This window comes from Magnolia sinica, chromosome 12 (genome assembly GCF_029962835.1).
Source record: "Magnolia sinica isolate HGM2019 chromosome 12, MsV1, whole genome shotgun sequence".
NCBI classification, from domain to species: Eukaryota; Viridiplantae; Streptophyta; class Magnoliopsida; order Magnoliales; family Magnoliaceae; genus Magnolia; species Magnolia sinica.
The window spans coordinates 82296770-82315358 of NC_080584.1; the positions used below are offsets into that span (position 1 = coordinate 82296770).

The 18589-nt window shown below is 40.8% G+C and overlaps 1 protein-coding gene across 6 annotated transcripts; it reads right to left on the minus strand.

The window, feature by feature from the left end:
- Positions 1 to 6754: 6754 nt before the first annotated feature.
- LOC131221904 (uncharacterized) lies at positions 6755 to 12665 on the minus strand. 6 transcript variants are annotated; one of them, XR_009159648.1, is made up of 4 exons: positions 12080 to 12665; positions 9364 to 9560; positions 6964 to 7565; positions 6755 to 6861 (listed from the first exon to the last, which is right to left on the minus strand). XR_009159648.1 is itself a non-coding variant. In XM_058217205.1 (3 exons), exons 1-2 carry the CDS (start codon positions 12522 to 12524, stop codon positions 9382 to 9384), a joined length of 624 nt encoding a protein of 207 aa, XP_058073188.1. In that variant the 5' UTR covers positions 12525 to 12665; the 3' UTR covers positions 8193 to 8986; positions 9364 to 9381. The 6 variants fall into 6 exon arrangements, 4 of the variants coding, with proteins under 4 accessions (XP_058073188.1, XP_058073186.1, XP_058073187.1 ...); XR_009159647.1 differs by lacking the exon at positions 6755 to 6861 and having other exon boundaries at positions 6871 to 7008; positions 7178 to 7565; XM_058217205.1 differs by lacking the exons at positions 6755 to 6861; positions 6964 to 7565 and adding an exon at positions 8193 to 8986.
- Positions 12666 to 18589: the final 5924 nt, after the last annotated feature.

Here is an 18589-nt window from a genome sequence, read left to right on the forward strand (position 1 = left end):
GGGGAAAATTTTCCTACTGTTGAAATCATCATGGGTCCACGTTGATGTTTATATGCTATCCAAACTGTTCATAAGGTCATACCCACCAGGATGAACTGAAAACACAAAAAGCTTAGCCTGATACGAAAAGCCTATGGCCCTATGAATGTCTCAATGGTGGTAGTTCAATGTCAACTGTTTCCTCTTGTGTGCCTCACTTGGGTTCTGGATCCAACTCATTTTTGGTCTCCTATCCTACAATGATCTCAAAAAATGGATGGACAGGAAGGATATCTCACACACATCACAGGAAGCCCCACCTAGCTTCCAAGTGCATGAACTTCGAGATGGGCTTATGCACGAAATCCACATCCAAGTATATGACTGTTGTACTGTTACAGTTGTATATGAGCATTGTTCGGATTTTGATTCAAGATTCAGAAAATTGGTGTCATGAGTTTGAGAATTGAAGCTTGAATAAAGTCACAAAAGATATGTGCAAGGTTGGATGCAGCTAGCTACCAATACATGTATTATATGTCCAATGCATACATGTTAGGAAAATTACTAAGATGATTAAGTTTCGGTTAATATCTTTGAAAAGGGATAAAATTAACCTAGGTAACTGACAATATTTTCTTCTGTCACGTCCTGTAAGGAACCCAACCAAGTAAGCAATGATTTTGTGTGGCAAAAATTGCCTTTCGGGATATAGTATGTAAGATGTTGGACAGAGCAGAGAACTGGTTTTAGAAAAGTAGGCTACTCTTGTGATGCTTCACCACCATTTTTGAAATGGTGGTGGCTCATCCTCCTCCGCTTGGCATTAACGTCCATCCATGCCATCCAACATCCGAGAGATATTGTGGATGGAACATATTGCTAAAATTACTTGATGTCTCCACTTTATTTATTAGTAGAGATACATGCCATGATGCATTATTTCTTAATGTTTGAAAAATATAGTATAAGAAACCTTGCTTGTTTCCCTAAGAAGAAAGTAGCAAGGAGGTGTTTGATGGATCAAGTTCATGAATTTAGCAAATTCTTAATTGCCAAATACATGAATTATATAATTAATGTGCTTGATTAGCCTTAATTGCTAAATTCACTAATTGCCCAATTAGCAAAATAGGCATAAAGTATGAACGTGGTAATTAAGAAAAAACTTTAAATTCCCCAATTCACAGTTGGGAAATCAAAAGCATCTCATGGTTAAGCTTGAGAGTGGTTATTGTCATGCCTCAAATTCGATTTCCGGCGCTCATTTGCCATATGCCGAATCCAGTGCTAACAACCTCCGTGGCACCCCAATTAGGATTCATAGCTTATGCCAAGTTTTGAAATCAGAATCTCACAAGGAGGATTTTCAGAGTAATTTTTTTAAAGGAAGCATAACCCTGAATGTACCATAAGCTAAAAATCATCACATATATCCATTATAAAAGGATTTGAGTACAGTACTGGAAAAGAAAATACAATACATATATAAAAACTATAAAAGGTCAGGCATGTACTCCTGCCTCATTATTGCTACTGTCTAGTATAACCTACATGTAAACAACGTGCGTAAACTTACTACAAAGGTTATAGAGTGCGTGTGTGCATGCACAATAGGTATAACAAGTATAAAGATATCAGAGTATGCGGAAATGATGGAGAGCTATGATGTCACATCCTTGAACACTAATAGTCATACCAAGGGTTATACAAAGTAAATGTCCATCGAGCCAAATATCATATACAACTATGTAATACAAAGATACATGATAAAGGAATGAGTTGTAGTGCGTAGTATTGTATGCTGGTAGAGGCCTCGCACCCAGGGTTACAATAAATGTTAGTCTCATACCTAACACATAATGTATTTCCAGGATGATAGACTCCTGATCTCGAATAATCTTATACCTATTGGGTATCGGTCCTACAATTGTATAACACTGAATTATATTTACGGATCTATAATCTCAAGTGCTACATGAATGTATCATTGCCATATGTCATATGTTAATTCTGATGTGTAGTCCACATCTCATAATTGTCACAATTGGATCATCACCGAGGTCTAGTACATTTTCGACACTGGTTGTCGCCCATCGCGCGGGAGACCAAGCAAGTGCAAGAGACCTCACTATCAGCCTTGTTAGTAGTATACGAAAATCCACCCAACTCACTGATAGTGAACCCATTTCACGAGCTGGTCAACTCAACCTAGCATATAGCCCTCTTCACACGGGCAGGTAAGGTCAAATTCCCTTCCAATCGGCCTCGACACAGAGAGAGATGCGACCTACCAATATCCAGCCACCATGTGCTCATGACTCCACTCGGTCTAGACATTGGAGCATCCTATGGTACCACAGGGTTTAGGGACTTTCACCCGATGATGCATGTGACTCCTTATAACCTCAATAATTTTCGATGTCCATACTCGTATACACTAGTCATATCCTGGTTGCAGGACTACATCCCTGGTATCGCTAGGGAGTAGATGCAACATGCTATACATAATGTGGCATGTATGAATCACACCTTAAAGTCATGCATCAAGTCATATATTGATCATGTAGGTAACCCTATCTCAAACAGGTCCCCTAAGTATATCAATCTGAAAGGCGTATACTATGATCAATCAGAATCTATAACAAGCGTACGAATGATGCTTTAGCATATGAATGAGCACGTTATGCATTATACTAAGCATATTATTAGTGTCAACCTTATCAGGGTCAGGTATATTATATAGCATGTTACCAATCTTGGCACATACTGATAGGTTTTTTGACCCGTGCTCGACCAGTCGTGAGCCTTGCACGACCGGTCGTGGGCTGGTGTTCGACCAGTCGTGGGGTCAAGTCGTAACTCGACTCAAAGTCCAGCGAGTTTGGACTATTTTTCTCCGGGGTGCTTGACCGGTCGTGGGTGGCACATGACCAGTCGTGGTTATGCAGATTCGTTCCACGATTTTGTGTGGATTTCGTGTCGCAAGTCTTTTCACAACCGGGATCCGGAAAGGAGTTTCCTAAAACTATAAAAAGGGGTTTCTAGGGTTTTTCTAAGGTATGTGAGTAGTAGAAAAATCATAAGAGAGCTTGTTAAAGGCTTTGCAAGGGTTCGTTAAAGGGTTTAGGTGAGAGAGAGAGAGAGAGGAAGCTTGTGGAAGGGAGTCTACGTCTCAGCGCTTTCACGTCCTCGTAATCAGTGAGATCTCTCTAGTTTTTCTTTTATTCTCTTGCTGTTTATCCGCTCCTGCGTGAGTGATGAAGGTTTGATTATAGCAAGGTGTGCTTGTGATCGGTTGTAACATTCTGCATTATAGTGGATTGTTGATCTGGACAAGGTCCCGTGGTTTTTACCTCTTTTGAGGGTTTTTCACTTAAAAATCTCTTATGTGGTGTGTGATTGATGCTTTGATTTATTTCATTACTTTTATTATCCCATAATTCTGGTTTGTTCTGAAGAGCTAGATCCTAAGGTTTTATGTAAGGCCCCCAACAAAGTGGTATCAAAGCTAAGTTTATTAAACGGGTAGAATCGGTTTTGAATTATGGAAGGTGGCTCATTAAGGATGATCAGCCTCAATGGTTCTAACTGAACCATATGGAAGGTTAAGATGGAGGACTTACTTTATTACAAAGACCTATATTCTCCAATTTTAGGCATATCAGCAAAATCAAAGGATATGTCTGATGATGAATGGAAGAGGATGAACCGAAAGGCAGTGGGGTTTATTAGACAATGGCTGGATGATTCTGTATTCCACCATGTGTCTACGGAAACCTCAGCCGCTAGCTTATGGCTGAAGCTAGAAGGGCTGTATGAGAGGAAGACAGCCGGTAATAAAATTTTTCTGATAAGGTGACTTGTGAATCTCAAGTTCAAGGATGGTAGTTCTGTGTCCGAGCACATGAATGAGGTCAGCAATATAGTGAACCAGCTCTCCGCTATGAAGATGGTCCTGGATGATGAATTGCACGCTTTGTTTTTGCTTAGTTCGTTGCCTGACAGTTGGGAGACATTGGTGCTGTCTCTAAGTAACTCCGCGCCAGATGGAAAGATATCCATGGAACAGGTGACCAGCTGTCTCTTCAATGAGGAGATAAGGAGGAAGTCTCAGGGGTCTACTCAGTAAGAGGCCCTTGTAACACAGGAACGGGGGAGAAGAAAGAACAGGAAGGGCGGGAAGGCCCGAGATAAATCAAGAGGCAAGTCGAGTAATAGAAAAGATGTTAAATACTGGAATTGTGGCAAGAAGGGCCACTATAAGCATGAATGTTGTAAGGCTAAGAACGACAAGAAAGGAAAAGGAAAGGAAGATGAATCAGATTCCACTGTGGTCGCTTCAGATGGTGACCTTGTAGTTATTCTTTCTACAGATCATGATGTATATCTCACAGCTATGAGTCAGGACACCAACTGGGTGATTGACTCAGGAGCTTCTTTTCATGCGACTCCACGTAAGGACTTCTTCATAAGTTACAAGTCAAGTTACTATGGGACCGTGAAGATGAGAAATTCTGGCGTATCGAAGATCATAGGGGTCGGTGATATTTGTGTGAAGACCGATGTAGGCTGCACATTGGTTCTCGGGGATGTGAGGCATATCCCAGACCTTCGCCTCAACTTGATGTCGATGGGAAGGTTAGATGATGATGGCTATGAAAGCCAGTTTGCTGGTGGGCGCTGGAAGCTCATCAGGGTTCATTGATCGCAGCCAGAGGAAAGAAGTGTTGCACCCTTTACAAGGCATGTCTCAGTGTGTGTAATGGTAGGTTAAACGCAGTGAAAGATTCATCTATTGACATGTGGCATAGGCGTTTAGGCCACATGAGTGAAAAAGGGCTTCAACTACTAGCAAGGAAGCGGGTCCTTCCAGACGTGACAGGTATGCCTCTCAAAACCTGTCATGATTGTTTATCAGGGAAACAATATAGAGTTTCATTTATTAAAACTGCTTCTCATGTTAATAAAGTGCATGCATTAGATTTAGTTTATTCTGATGTTTATGGTCCTATGAGGACAAAAACCTTGGGTAGGGCATTGTATTTTGTTACTTTTATAGATGATGCATCTAGGAGGGTTAGCGTAATGCATTGAAATCCAAGGACGAGGTCTTTGGTATGCTTAAATTCTTTCATGCTATGGTCGAGAGAGAGAGACATGTAGATCATTAAAGTGCATCCGCACTGACAGTGATAGTGAATACATTGGCGACTTTCATAAGTACTGCAAGTCCCTGGGTATACGGCATGAACAGATGGTTCCCAAGACCCCCCAGCATAATGGTGTAGCTGAGCGAATGAATCGTACTATTATAAAGAGAATCAGATACATGTTATCCCATGCGAAGTTGCCCAAGACGTCACTACCAGAAAACTGGGCAAAGGCTACGGATAAAAGCCGTAGCTAAAGCCCTATGGCTACGGTTATAGTCCGTAGCACGACCGTAGCCATTGGTGCCGTAGCCATAGGTCTTAAAGCTATGGCTACGGATTAAATCCGTAGCCATAGAAATAACAGCTACGGATTAAATCCGTAGCCATACTTTCTGTAGCTCTTAAGTATATACAGCTACGGATTATATCTGTAGCTAAAAGTGGAGCAAGAACTATAGCAATAGGCTGAAATTAGCAACAGCTACGGTTTCTAGATAAAGGGCTACGGTTAATAGCTGTAGCTAATGCCTTTTTTTTAAAAAAATTAAAAATATATAATAATGGCATCTCTTACCATTGTAGTACATGCCCTGATAGATCGACTCATATTACTTCATGGCTAAATCATTCAATCATTCATTCAATCATTCATTCATTCATTCAATCAAATACAACATTCATTTTAATCCATTCACAAAAGTACAATGGCAACATAATAGTTATATATCTATTTAAAGTTCTCATTGACAGCAAGATCTAATGCCTTCTCGCAGTCAAATAGCTTCTCAACAATCACAAGCAAGAACTCCATAAATGTGCCTTTACTGGTTATCAATTTGCCATCAACTAACACCCAATTCTCAGCTTTGCTTTAATCTGAAAGCTTACTGCACATGGTTGAAAATCAATTTCATCATACAAAAAATGTAGTCATATGAAAAAGCTATGCCCCAAAACTGAAGAACTAAATTATAGAGAAAGACGATGAGGAGATGACATAAAGAAAAAAAAAAAAGACAATACTCGAGAGCATACACTGATCTTTTATTTCTGAACAAGTAAAATCTGCAACAGCCAAAGACAAAATAAACATTCAGGTATTTAAATTACCAACTAATATAGGTATAGCAATACCAACTAAATTTGCGAAAATAGAATAGATCAACCATTTCAGCTAAATTAAGATTTCACTCAACCTATGATTTGTCAGTTCACTTGATGGATAAAAGTTCAACAGAATGTGTAAAGAAGACAGTCCCCAAGGAAACTTTGTAAAGAGTGTGAGAGAGCAGCAAAGGTATCAGGGAGATAGGTAAAATAAAATTAAAATAATCAAGTATTTTTGATATTTGAAAATCTATTTGCTATTTTTGAATTGCAGTAGATCTTTTCATATTGACAGTCCATTTTATGATGAGGTCTAGTCCATCAAAATTTTGGAATGAACCCTCATAAAAATGGTCCACCAATCAACATATCTTACATAGAAAAGCTAGGGAACATTTGAGAACACTTGAGAACATTTGTGCCATAGTCTTCATTTAAAAGGCAGTTTGACTCCCATCCTACCAAGCAAGGCTAAATAAATTTGACAGTAGCATACCTTACTTGATATCACAAAATGACTTTCATTTTTCAAAAAATATGAGGCATTCAAAGCTAAGATCCTCACCTGCAATTGCAAACTGTCATCTAACCACCTCACGGACCATGCATTGCTTTCATACTACAAAACCAAACTTCATCAACATACAACAAGTGTGCAACAGTTGTGCTAAAATGAAAAATGCAAAATGTCAAAGGCAATCCATATGTCAACAATATATACCTTCAGGTTGCTCAGCATTTTCACAGTAGCAGGATTAAAATATAGCTGCATAGAAGGAAATTTAGGTAATTAGATAGCAGGCAAAAAAGAAAAAGAAATATGTAAGGAAGCAGGACTAGGAGCCAGAGTCCAATGCACAGTATACTCAGGTAGGTAGTGATGTTTTTCTTTCACTCTGACTGGGAATTAGAGGGCCAGGTGGTTCTAAATTTACTTGATTGGGAACTAGAGAGCCAGGTTGGTAAGTTTTGTTAGCTGCATGATGACGAACATTAACTCTAGCCAAATCTTCATCTATAAATATTCTCTCATTTCCAACAGTTCCTCCAAACACGATACCCACTGGCTTTGGATATGCTTCATATCTCCCTGTAGGATGCAGGTCGCTATATACAAAATTCTTGTCCTTCCTTGTATAGTGACAGAATAGATGCTCAATTGAGCTACAGAATGCCAGTACAGGTAGAAAGAATTTTTTCTACGTACCAGAAGGTGGAAATGCGTGGAAAATTGGGCTTATAGCATAGACATATGCAGAGCTTCCATAGTAACCTTCAATGTTAGACCAGAATTTGTTTAATCCCTTCCCATGAAGAGAAGAACTGAAAAAAAATTCAGTCAAGTATACGTTAAAAAATAGAACTCAATCAAGCATGATAATCACAGAATGGTTATAGATTCAATAGAGAACTAATGATTAATGATTAATCTAATATGCCAGCAAAGACTAAACAATCGTTATGGCTAAATCCATTAAACTAATTTTATTTAACCATCTATCTTCAACCTCTTATTCAATGGCAAGGATTTTCAAATTGACCTGATTTTTTTTATACGGACACCTCCATGGTGGGCCCATGTGATGAGTAGCTAGCATCTTGCACAAAATAAGGGGAGAGGAGATAAAAACCACCGGAACCCTCTTCAGTAAGGATTTATTTGGGAGATGGCAAAGGACTAAAATGCAATTCAGGGCAGGCCTACAAGTACCACACCCAAACTCCATATTTACAAAAACCTTGTGTTCCTCATCAACTCAACTGAGAAATTGAAATTTGAATTTAACATTTTTTCTTTCTTTTTTTTCTCAATATTCATGTAGATTAGATATGGAAACAGCTGAGCTGAGATGGTTCAAGATGGCTCAAGATGATCTATCATAACTTATACAAAGTAGGATCTATCAAATAGATGGTTCAAGATGATAATTGGACTTATTTTGTTTATCTGCTCAATCTTAACTGTCCATTTTCCATGTTACTGATCAGATGCTTGGGATCATTCCTATGGTATGATTTTTTCACATGGTTAGTTGTATGAAAGAATGGTCGGTTCAAATTGATGATTGGTCCTCCCATGTGTCCATTAAAAGCTTTGGGGGCATTGCTCACGTCCCCATTAAGGATTAGTGTGCACTTTATCGGGAAAGAAAAAGAGTGCTATCTTTTCACAGGATGATACCAACATGCTATTTTCCCTTTCAATAAGCTATCTTTTTCGGTCCAAGTAAAATGCATCTAGGACCCTTTGTTGTCTCTAAACACCCTTCTTCTCTGGAATGCCTCAAGTGAATCATAAAATTTCATGAATAAGCTATAGATACCCAACATGGGGTTCTTTCCTTGTCAATATAAATAATATGCAAACTATATTTAAAGCAACAAAACCATGATGCTCCAATGGTCGAGAACACAAACTACACAATAATGCTGCAGTTTTCATGCCAGTGGAAAATTCAGATTATCTGCCACTGGCTCCCATCATTTTTGGTCCACTTGAAGAGTGAAGCATTTTTTTTTTGTAGGAATATCAAAATTCATTAAATTAGATTTCATAATAACACTTGCATGTTCAAGAAAATGCAGATAATTCAAACTAACACATTTCTTTCAAACACAACTGGTCAACCTGGAGGTTTAACAATGAAACTCAGGACCTGATTAACAAAATTGCCCAAGTTACTCAGCAACTCACTGTTTAGTTTGGCCTGCAAGTCTGCCCATGTAAACAATGTGTCTGAAACCTGATTCACACATAAGCAGTAAGCATTTTCCATCATTCTAGCACATTCAACAATGTCAGCAAACAAGTAAAAGGCAAACCAAACTGTATAGTTCAGTGATAGAACTTTCAGAAATCCAATTGAATGGTGGAGCGACACTGCTGGACAGGTTAGATGCCATTAATTCCTAATAGTGGACGCCACTGCCACACATCTCAAACAGAGTCAAATGATCAAAATTTGAAATAATTCCTCGTTAGGGAAGTTAGATTGTCCATTCCATCAGGTAACACACCCTGTTTGAATTTTCATGTAATAATTCCTCGTTAGGGAAGTTAGATTGTCCACCAATGATGGTATTAACTAGTCCTTCCAAGTTAGGTTGAAATTTTTATTACCTTGTAAACAGGGCCAAATCAACCTTGTCCAAGCTTATTTGCCTCCAAAAAGTTATTGGTGGCAAGTTGTATGGTTGCCAAATCAATCCACGGCAATTCATGACTGTCTACCTGACTTTCTCCATCCATCTGTGCAAGTGTGCTATTTGGAGGGCCCAAATCATCCAACAAAGCTCCTTGCCAATGTCCCTGCATTGCTGGAAACAACAGCAACTATCATTGCAAGGTTGATTATGAAAAGATTGTTCTTCTATTATAAGAACTAGGAAATGCGATCCTTTGGTACCAGTATTCCTAGTATTCCTATAATTAAATCTTTTTAGTAAAAAGAAAAAAAGAAAATCTTTTTAATAATCTTGGATACCATCGAGGATGAGAAATCACAATGGTACTTTACATTTATGTGAAATCAATGGCTATTCATTTTTAGCAATGAGATTCAAACTGAGCCATCCATTTGGTCCATTATAGATTGAGATCTTGCAAACAGAAATAACCATTGATGCCTTTTTAAGCCCCCATTAAATTAAAGCTTGTTATGCATGTTTTTTTTTGCAATTTTTTTTTAAAAAAATATACAAATATATGAATTTTAACACCTCTTGAAGTTTTACTGAAAAAATCCCAACATTTTTCCTTCTCTAATGTTTTTCTTTTTAATATCAACGATATTGATACATGTAAAGAAACTAATACTATGAAAACTAGCGAGTTGCAATATTTAAGTGCCCAACATTTGCCACATGCATAAATATGTGCATGTGTTATAAATGCTACATATGCCACCATTCACATTAAGCTCCACACATGCACTACAGTTTATCTTTACTCATGCTCGAGGGGATTGGTGCTTAACATAGTGAACATAATAGTCAGTTCAGGAGAGCATGACTTGGGTAGCCTGTCCAAGACATGCAAACACAACTTTGCTTGCATCCAAACAGCCCCAAGAGTATTTCTGACTTTAGGGCCCACTTGAGGAGTGTTACTACTCTGGTTTTGGACTCAGGGCATTCCATTTGATGGACAAGCTCAAATGTTCCATGTATGCCATCCATATCATTTCTTTTGTGTGGGTGAGATGGATTTCATGGCTAGAATGGACTAGTATCCATTCCACCATTTGTTTGGAGCAGCCTAGAAGAAGCGTCCACAGGTTTTTTTTTTTTTTTTTTTTTTTTTGAGGAAGGTAAGTAAATTTATACAAATTAGAGGAAAATGGCATTTCCAAAATACAAGAAAGGTTGTGAAGACCCAGCAACCACCAAGGCAATGATGACATGGTCAAAATGGAAAAAACCACATGGGTCAGAGATCATCACCAAGGTGCGTGAAAAACTTCTTTTCTGGACAATAGTTTCTAGGTCATTTCATATGGATGATAAGATCTGATAGGTTAGATCATTTCCTCATGATCTTTCTATTGTGGGTGCTTCTAGATGATTGGTTGGTCAGGAAGGGCAAACTCTAGGTTTGAGTATCTCATGGTACTTAATTGAGATTTTAAACAGAAGTAGAAACCAATCTCTTAAGGATTAGTAAAATCCGAGATACTAATGTTGAGGATACAGTCCTATACAAAGTCATGAACACAAAATCTAGAGATCCCGTACATTTCAACTCCAAAACTCATTCGAATTACTCACATAAGCCTAGAAACATCATCTTTTAATGCTGTAAACATTCGTGTAATTTCAACATTTTCAGTAAGAATGTATAGGATTCCAATAGAAAATGGAAATGAATATTTTCTAAGAAAGGAATTCTGGGTATTCCTGAAATCATTAATTGGAAAGAAGGGATTGCTAAATAGCCACAGGCACATTGAGAGCCACTTGGGTGGAATTTCCATTAGACCCACCATCCATTACGTAGGTTGCTCATGTACACCTTGGAACCCAAAAATCAAGACCATCCAGAACTCAAGTCGGCCACACCCTAGGAAAAATTAGGGATGAGGGATGCCCACCATTAGTTTTTGGGTAGGTCCCACCATCATGTTTGTGCCATCCAATTCATTCATCTATGTGTCTCACAGGGATGAAATAATTATCCAAAAATCATTGTGTTCCAAAACTCAGGTGGACCATACTGCATGATTTTAAAGGATTTAATTGTGGAGTGGCCCACCTAAATGTTGAATCAGCCTGATTTTTGGGATTAAGGCCAAACAAGGGGTAATGCACCTGATGAACAAGGTGCATTTTATGCAAGTCTATTTCCCTGTAGGTACCTAGGTAGGCAAGAGTTTTCTCTTGCTAAGAGAGTGGAGCTTCAGATCTATATGCTCTCTCAAACTCTGCTAATCCACACCTACAAATCAAAAATCAATTCAATTATATTTCCAAGGGAGGGAAAATCTTAAGCTTTCATGAGCTCTGTGCATTTTCCACTCGAATCAGACACCCTAATTCAATTTTTTATTGGAAAAAGGTTAAAATTTCACCCCAATTTTCTAAAAATAATCTATTAAAATTCCCCCAAATTAAAATATTTACAATCTATGCCTAATTTTTAGTCATAATCAAAGCCCTACAACGGAGTTCATCACTTCTGCCACCAGCATTTCCAAAGGGGAGTTCGTATCAGAGAAAAGGGTGTGTAAATATCAGTCTTATCATATAATCCTTTCAAACAAGCAGAATTTCTTTACATAAAGAAAGTTCAAATCTTTCAACTTTCAGCAAATAAAAAACAACAGAGAAGAATCGCATACAAGGACTTGAAATCTTCCAATTCGTGATTGGACTCGCGGCCGCTGATGACACGGAGCATGCCTCCTCTACATCCCTCCCATCCATAGACTTCTGCTGCTGCTGCCGCTGATCATCCAAGAACCTTTGGCTCATCGAGTAGCAGAGCTCGAGCGCCGGCAATGTATTACAAAGCTCCGGGATCTCTTCATAGTTGAAACCAAACCCTAGATCCAAACACCCCTTCAGTTCGTCAAGATCTCCATCAGTCAGGCTCTTCATCCTCAACACATCCCCTGTTGTTGCTGCTGATCTTGAAGAATCGGATCCTTCTTCTCGTCCATCGCTACGTACCCTTCCAGAAGGACCTGGTTCTTCTTCTTCTTCAACCATGTATCTTCGTGTAGGATTTGGGGCTGTTTTCAGAGGGAATTCTAGTGTTTGGTAGGTATTTAATCGGTCTTCCATACCTAAAATGGAAGCAGATTATGGCGTGAGAGAGGGAAGTCTTCGTGAGATCGAGAGAGAGGGGATGGTTAGGGAGAGAAGAGGGGTTCATGAGAGGGGAGATCGAGAGAGAGAAAAGGGGTGCAGGAGATCAAGAGAGAGAGAGAAAGGGATGTGGAATGGGATTTTATTCCCAGGAGTGGAGGGAGATGAAAAGTTTCATGAGACGGGGGAAAAGAAAAAGGGCAGCGCGGGATGAGTTTTTGCATTTTTACCTGCTACGATTCAGCTACGGTCTTAAACCGTAGCTAAAATTCCTCTGGACCATAGCCATTGTTCAATCCTTCACACCATGTCCACTTCCGCACGAGTTTGACGGTTCTGGATGAATTGTCCTCTCAAGGGCTTTGTGGGATTCATCGTGATACATTTCATATATCCACTCCGTCCATTAATTTTGTAAATTTTTTATAGGGAACGACCCCAAAATCTAGGAAAATCGAAGGTCTAGTTGAACCACACCATCGACCAATGGTAGGTATTTAATCTCCACTGTTTCTTACCATGTGGTCCACTTGAGCCTTCGATCTACTTACTTTTTTGGGTTCTTACCAAAAAATGCTATTTCAAAATGGATAGATGTATTAGATGGAGCACACACATTTTATTGGGCCTCGTAGAGTCCCTTATGGAGCTGTCCTACGTGTGGTGGTGTTAGCTTTTAGCTACGGTGTGATCATTTTTAGCTACGATTTTAAACCGTAGCTATTTAGCTATGGTTTATGTCCGTAGCCAAAAAATAGCATAGTCCGTAGCCTTTGCTCATTTTTTTGGTAGTGCGTTCTGGGGAGAAGCAATGCACACGGTGGTGTATTTGATAAACAGGTCTCCATCAGCCCCGTTGAATGGAGAAGTACCTGAAAAGGTATGGACCAGACAGGATCCATTGTACAGTCATCTCAGGGTGTTTGGATGCAGGGCATCCGTTCACATATCAAAGGACAAGAGGTCCAAGCTCGATATGAAGATCAGGCAGTGTGTGTTCTTGCGGTACTGTGATAAAAAGTTCAGTTACAGGCTATGGGATCCGACCGAGAGGAAGCTCGTCAGGAGCAGAGATGTGGTTTTCTTTAAAGATCAGTGTATAGAAGAACCAACATAGTTCAGGTGAGCTAGAGGATATGGATCCGATTATTCCTCCTATTGTGCCTGATGACGAGAGAGTACAACAAGATGCAGAGGACGAGGGAGTTCCTTCAGAAGATGGACCAAGGGAGCAGCCCCCACTTGATCCACCTGTTAAGCCACAGGTGAGGAGGTCATCTAGGGACAGACAGCCATCCAAGAGGTACTCACCGCATGAGTACATTATGCTGACTGATGGGGGAGAGCCAGAAGACTATTCTGAGGCCCTAGTCGATGAGCATAAAGAGGAGTGGTTGAAAGCTATGCAAGAGGAGATGAAATCCTTACATAAGAACCACACCTATGACATGGTAAAACTGCATAAGGGTAAGAAAGTTTTGAGCAATAAGTGAGTGTTCAAAAAGAAAGTTGAGCAGAAGAATTCACGGACGAGGTTCAAGGCCAAACTTGTGGTGAAAGGGTTCGGTCAGAGGAAAGGCAAAGACTTCAAGGAGATATTCTCACCGGTGGTAAAGATGACATCCATACAGGTGTTGCTTGGGTTGACAGCTAGTATGGATCTGGAGATAGAGCAGTTAGATGTTAAAACTGCCTTTCTCCATGGTGACCTGGAAGAAGAGATCTACATGCACCAACCAGAGGGGTTCCAAGTCAAGGGCAAGGAGCATATGGTGTGTAGGCTGAGGAAGAGCTTATATGGGCTGAAACAAGCTTCACGGCAATGGTACAAGAAGTTTGACTCGTTCATGTTACAGCATGGGTATGACAGAACGGAGTCACACCACTGTGTGTTCACGCGCAAGTTCTCAGATGGTGATTTCTTAGTTCTGTTGTTATATGTTGATGACATGCTCATCATGAGAAAAGACATCAAAAAGATCGACAGGCTGAAACAGGAGTTGGGCAAGTCTTTTGTGATGAAAGACTTGGGCCCGTCTAAACAGATCCTAGGAATGGAGATAACTCGTGATAGGAGTAGTAGGAAGCTTTGGCCGTCACAAGAGCAGTATATTGAGAAAGTCCTAGAGCAGTTCAATATGAATGTAGCGAAGCCGGTCAGTACTTCACTAAATGGTCACTTCAGATTAAGCGACAGGCAGTGTCCCAAGACGAAGGTAGAGGTGGAAGAGATACAGCAAATACCTTACGTGTCAGCTGTAGGAAGTTTGATATATGCTATGGTGTGTACATACCCAAACATAGCATATGCGGTTGGTGTTGTCAACCGATATCTTACCAATCTTGGCAAAGAGCATTGGGCAGCGGTGAAGTGGATACTGCGGTATCTAAGAGGCTCATCCAAGTTGAGCCTATGCTATGGTGACGAAAAACCTGTGTTAAAGGGCTACACAGATGCAGATATGGCAGGTGACCTAAATTCTAGGAAGTCTACATCGGGGTTCATGTTCACATTTGAAGCGGGAGCGATTTCTTGGCAGAGCAAGCTACAGAAGGTCATAGCATTGTCAACGACAGAGGCCAAGTACATTGTAGTCACATAAGCTTGTAAAGAGATGCTTTGATAAAGAGGTTCCTACAGGAACTTAGCCTGAAGTAGGAGGAGCACGTGGTCTATTACGATAGTCAGAGTGCTATACACTTGAGCAAGAATCCAAGTCAGCATTCCAAGTTAAAGCACATAGAGATTCGGTATTACTGGATCAGGGATACTTTAGAACAGAAGGTGTTACAGCTTGAGAAGGTCCACATAGACGATAATGGGTCAGACATGATGACCAAGGCTTTGATCAAGGGCAAATTTGAGGTTTGTAAAAACCAAACTGGCTTGAAGAATGTGAATTCCTCCCAGATCAAAAAGGGGGAGATTTGATGGATTTTTTGACCTGTGCTCGACCGGTCGTGAGCCCTGCACGACCGTTCATGGGCTGATGTTCGACCAGTCGTGGGGTCAAGTCGTAACTTGACTCAAAGTCCAGCGAGTTTGGACTATTTTTCTCTAGGGTGCTCGACCGGTCGTGGGTGGTTCACGACCGGTCATGGGTGGCGTACGACCGGTCATGGGTGGCACATGACCAGTCATGGTTACGCAGATTCGTTTTGCGATTTTGCACAGATTTCGTGTCGCAAGTCCTTTCGCAACCGGGATGCGAAAGGGAGTTTCCTAAAACTATAAAAAGGGGTCTCTAGGGTTTTTTTAGGGTATGTGAGTAGTAGAAAAATCACAAGAAAGTTTCCTAAAGGCTTTGCAAGGGTCTACTAAAGGGTTTAGGGTGTGTGAGAGAGAGAGAGGGAGAGAGAGAGGAAGCTTGTGGAAGGGAGTCTACGTCTCAGCGCTTTCACGTCCTCGTAATCGATAAGATCTCTCTAGGTTTTCTTTTACTCTCTTACTGTTTATCCGCTCATGCGTAAGTGATGAAGGTTTGATCATAGCAAGGTGTGCTTGTGATTGGTTGTAACGTTCTGTTTTATAGTGGATTGTTGATCTGGACGAGATCCCGTGGTTTTTACCTCTTTTGAGGGTTTTCCACGTAAAAATCTCTTATGTGGTGTGTGATTGATGTTTTGATTTATTTCATTGCTTTTATTATCCCATAATTCTGGTTTGTTCTGGAGGGATAGATCCTAAGGTTTTGTGCAAGGCCCCCAACACTTACATATTCTCATTCATGTATACAATGTAGGCTGCACAATATATATGATAATTAACCATAAATAGCTTAAGGTAATGACCGTGGACCCGAATGACGGTCCTAGTAGAAAATTAATTATCCGTATGGCATGACCTACTTAAAACATGCATGGGACTCAAAATTAGGCCTATGCGCATAAAATGAGCGAGTAAAACGAATTTACGGTCTAGATAAAATCATCTACGTCACGGTCGACTCCAGTGGCCATGTTTTGAAGCAAGAAAATATTTGTGATTTTCCTTTTATATAGGTCTTTGTGACCTTATCAACAGGTTTAGTTGCAAAGCAAATTACCCGTGGCCCGGGGAAGCTTCCAACTGTGGACAATCATTTACTATTGTTTTTTTGAGTTGGTTCTGCTAGAGCTTTAGATTTGCCCTGAATTCGGGGTTTGGTACCTTTCAAAAGGGATAACAGCTGCCAGCATCTTTTTAGATATTTTTACAGATAGATTATGTCATGAAATCAGCCAACCTTTTCCTCCCAACATCAACTGCCCCCATTAATGGTTGGGGGACCAAGGCACATGACCCAAATAAAGAAGTTTGGGTCTGCCCCTATGCCCCTTCACCCACAAAAAGGCACAGGTGGCCTCAGCCCTCGCGGCATTGCCCACTCTTTCTTCCATATGCCCACCGTTTGCTATCGCTATAAGGGCTGGCTACACGCGTGAGTCACACGATAGAGAACGCCTATACCTGGATGACCTTGTCACCTGGCTGGATGACAATCAATCATCATGGTAGAGCCCTTGAACCGTTTCAACTGCTAATATTCAATCACCAAAGTGTTCTGTGGTTGGGCCCACTTGAGCTTTTGGATCAAGGTGATATTTGAGTTCCCTACATCCAGGTCCGTAAGGGACCTAACCAACCGGTTGGGTGCTAGCCGCCCGAAGAAGTTTTCAACGGTAAGTGTTCAATTCATACTGCCTCTATGTTGCACGGCCCGTCTGCCATTTACATACGCCTGGTTTTTGAACCCATGTCATGAAATGGGCTAGTAAAATGGATGCACGGTGTGGATCTTAAACATAGATCATGTTGGGTCCCATGAGCTATGCCACCTGGTGACGCTGGAAGATGGTAGCGCCTTTCCGACTCTGCTGATATTTGTGTTTTCTCTTCGTCCAGACCTAGTCTGGATAGAATAACCCTTGGAAGGTTTTAACGGTTGACGTTTATTCCCACTGATTGCTATAGTGCGCTCCATCTGGGCCTCGGATTTGCCTCCTTTGCAGGGACCGGAAAGGATGGACGGTGTGGGTATCTTGCCCGCCATGTGGGCCCCACGGATCGGTGGGCCCAAACAGAAGAAAAGGGTAAAACATATGGAAAGCCCAATTACAGTGGTGCCCAAGTAGGTGACCTGGATGTAATCCATGATCCACCATTTTTAATGGTGGGGCCCACAAAATTCCAAAACCAAGCTGATATCGAGACTTCACTTACATACAGGTCTGTATGACCTTTTAAATAGGTTGGATTTGTCAAATGACCGTACAGTGGGTCCCCTGGACCTTTTCAACCATAAGCTTTCAATCCTTGTCGTTGATTACACGGTCCACCTAAGATTCGGATCTGCCCTTATAAAATGGCTGATAAAATGGATGTACGGATGGATGAAATACATATATCATGTGGGCCCACAAAAAATGAGTTAGAAGACGATGGCAGCATGGATATAAAGCTTATACATCACGGTGGGCGCCTTTTAATTCTATCGGTGGGCCCTACTTGCACTCCCACGCTGTGGATACAGAACACATATTTCAACGGTGGGGTTCACACCCCCTACGGCCCATCGGAGGCTGGACGTCACAAGGTCCAGCAGGCCTCTGGACTGTCCAGCCTACTGGACATATAAAACCAATGTGGGTCCCATTGGAGCTTGGATTGCTCCTTCATAAAAGTGGGCTGGAAAATGAATGTACAGTGTGGATTTCTTGTAAATAAAAGATGGCCCTGGTTCGTTAAAACCAGTGCATATGGGATACGCACACAGCGTGTCACGCCCCAAACTCGGAGACCGGGCTCACAAAATTCCCGATCGCCGAATCTGGCGCCGACAGCCTCCGTAGAACCCCATTCTCGGCTCCCAGCGCCCATTCACCAGATTCCGATCCTGGGATGCTACAAGGAGGATTTTCAACATCAGTTTAATTCGTAATAAGCATAACCAAAGGCATAACCCACACACAACAACCAAAAACTCCATCACATTTCCACTATAATCAAAAACTTTACAAGTACAATGAGCATAAGGGAAATACAATGAAGATGAACAAAA

Bases quoted from the DNA above. Each gene is read 5' to 3' on its own strand.
- LOC131221904 (XM_058217205.1), bottom strand. From the start codon at position 12,524: ATGGAAGACCGATTAAATACCTACCAAACACTAGAATTCCCTCTGAAA. The intron at 9,561-12,079 runs GTATGCGATTCT...TGTTGTTTCCAG, and splicing joins TTGGAAGATTTCAAGTCCTT to CAATGCAGGGACATTGGCAA.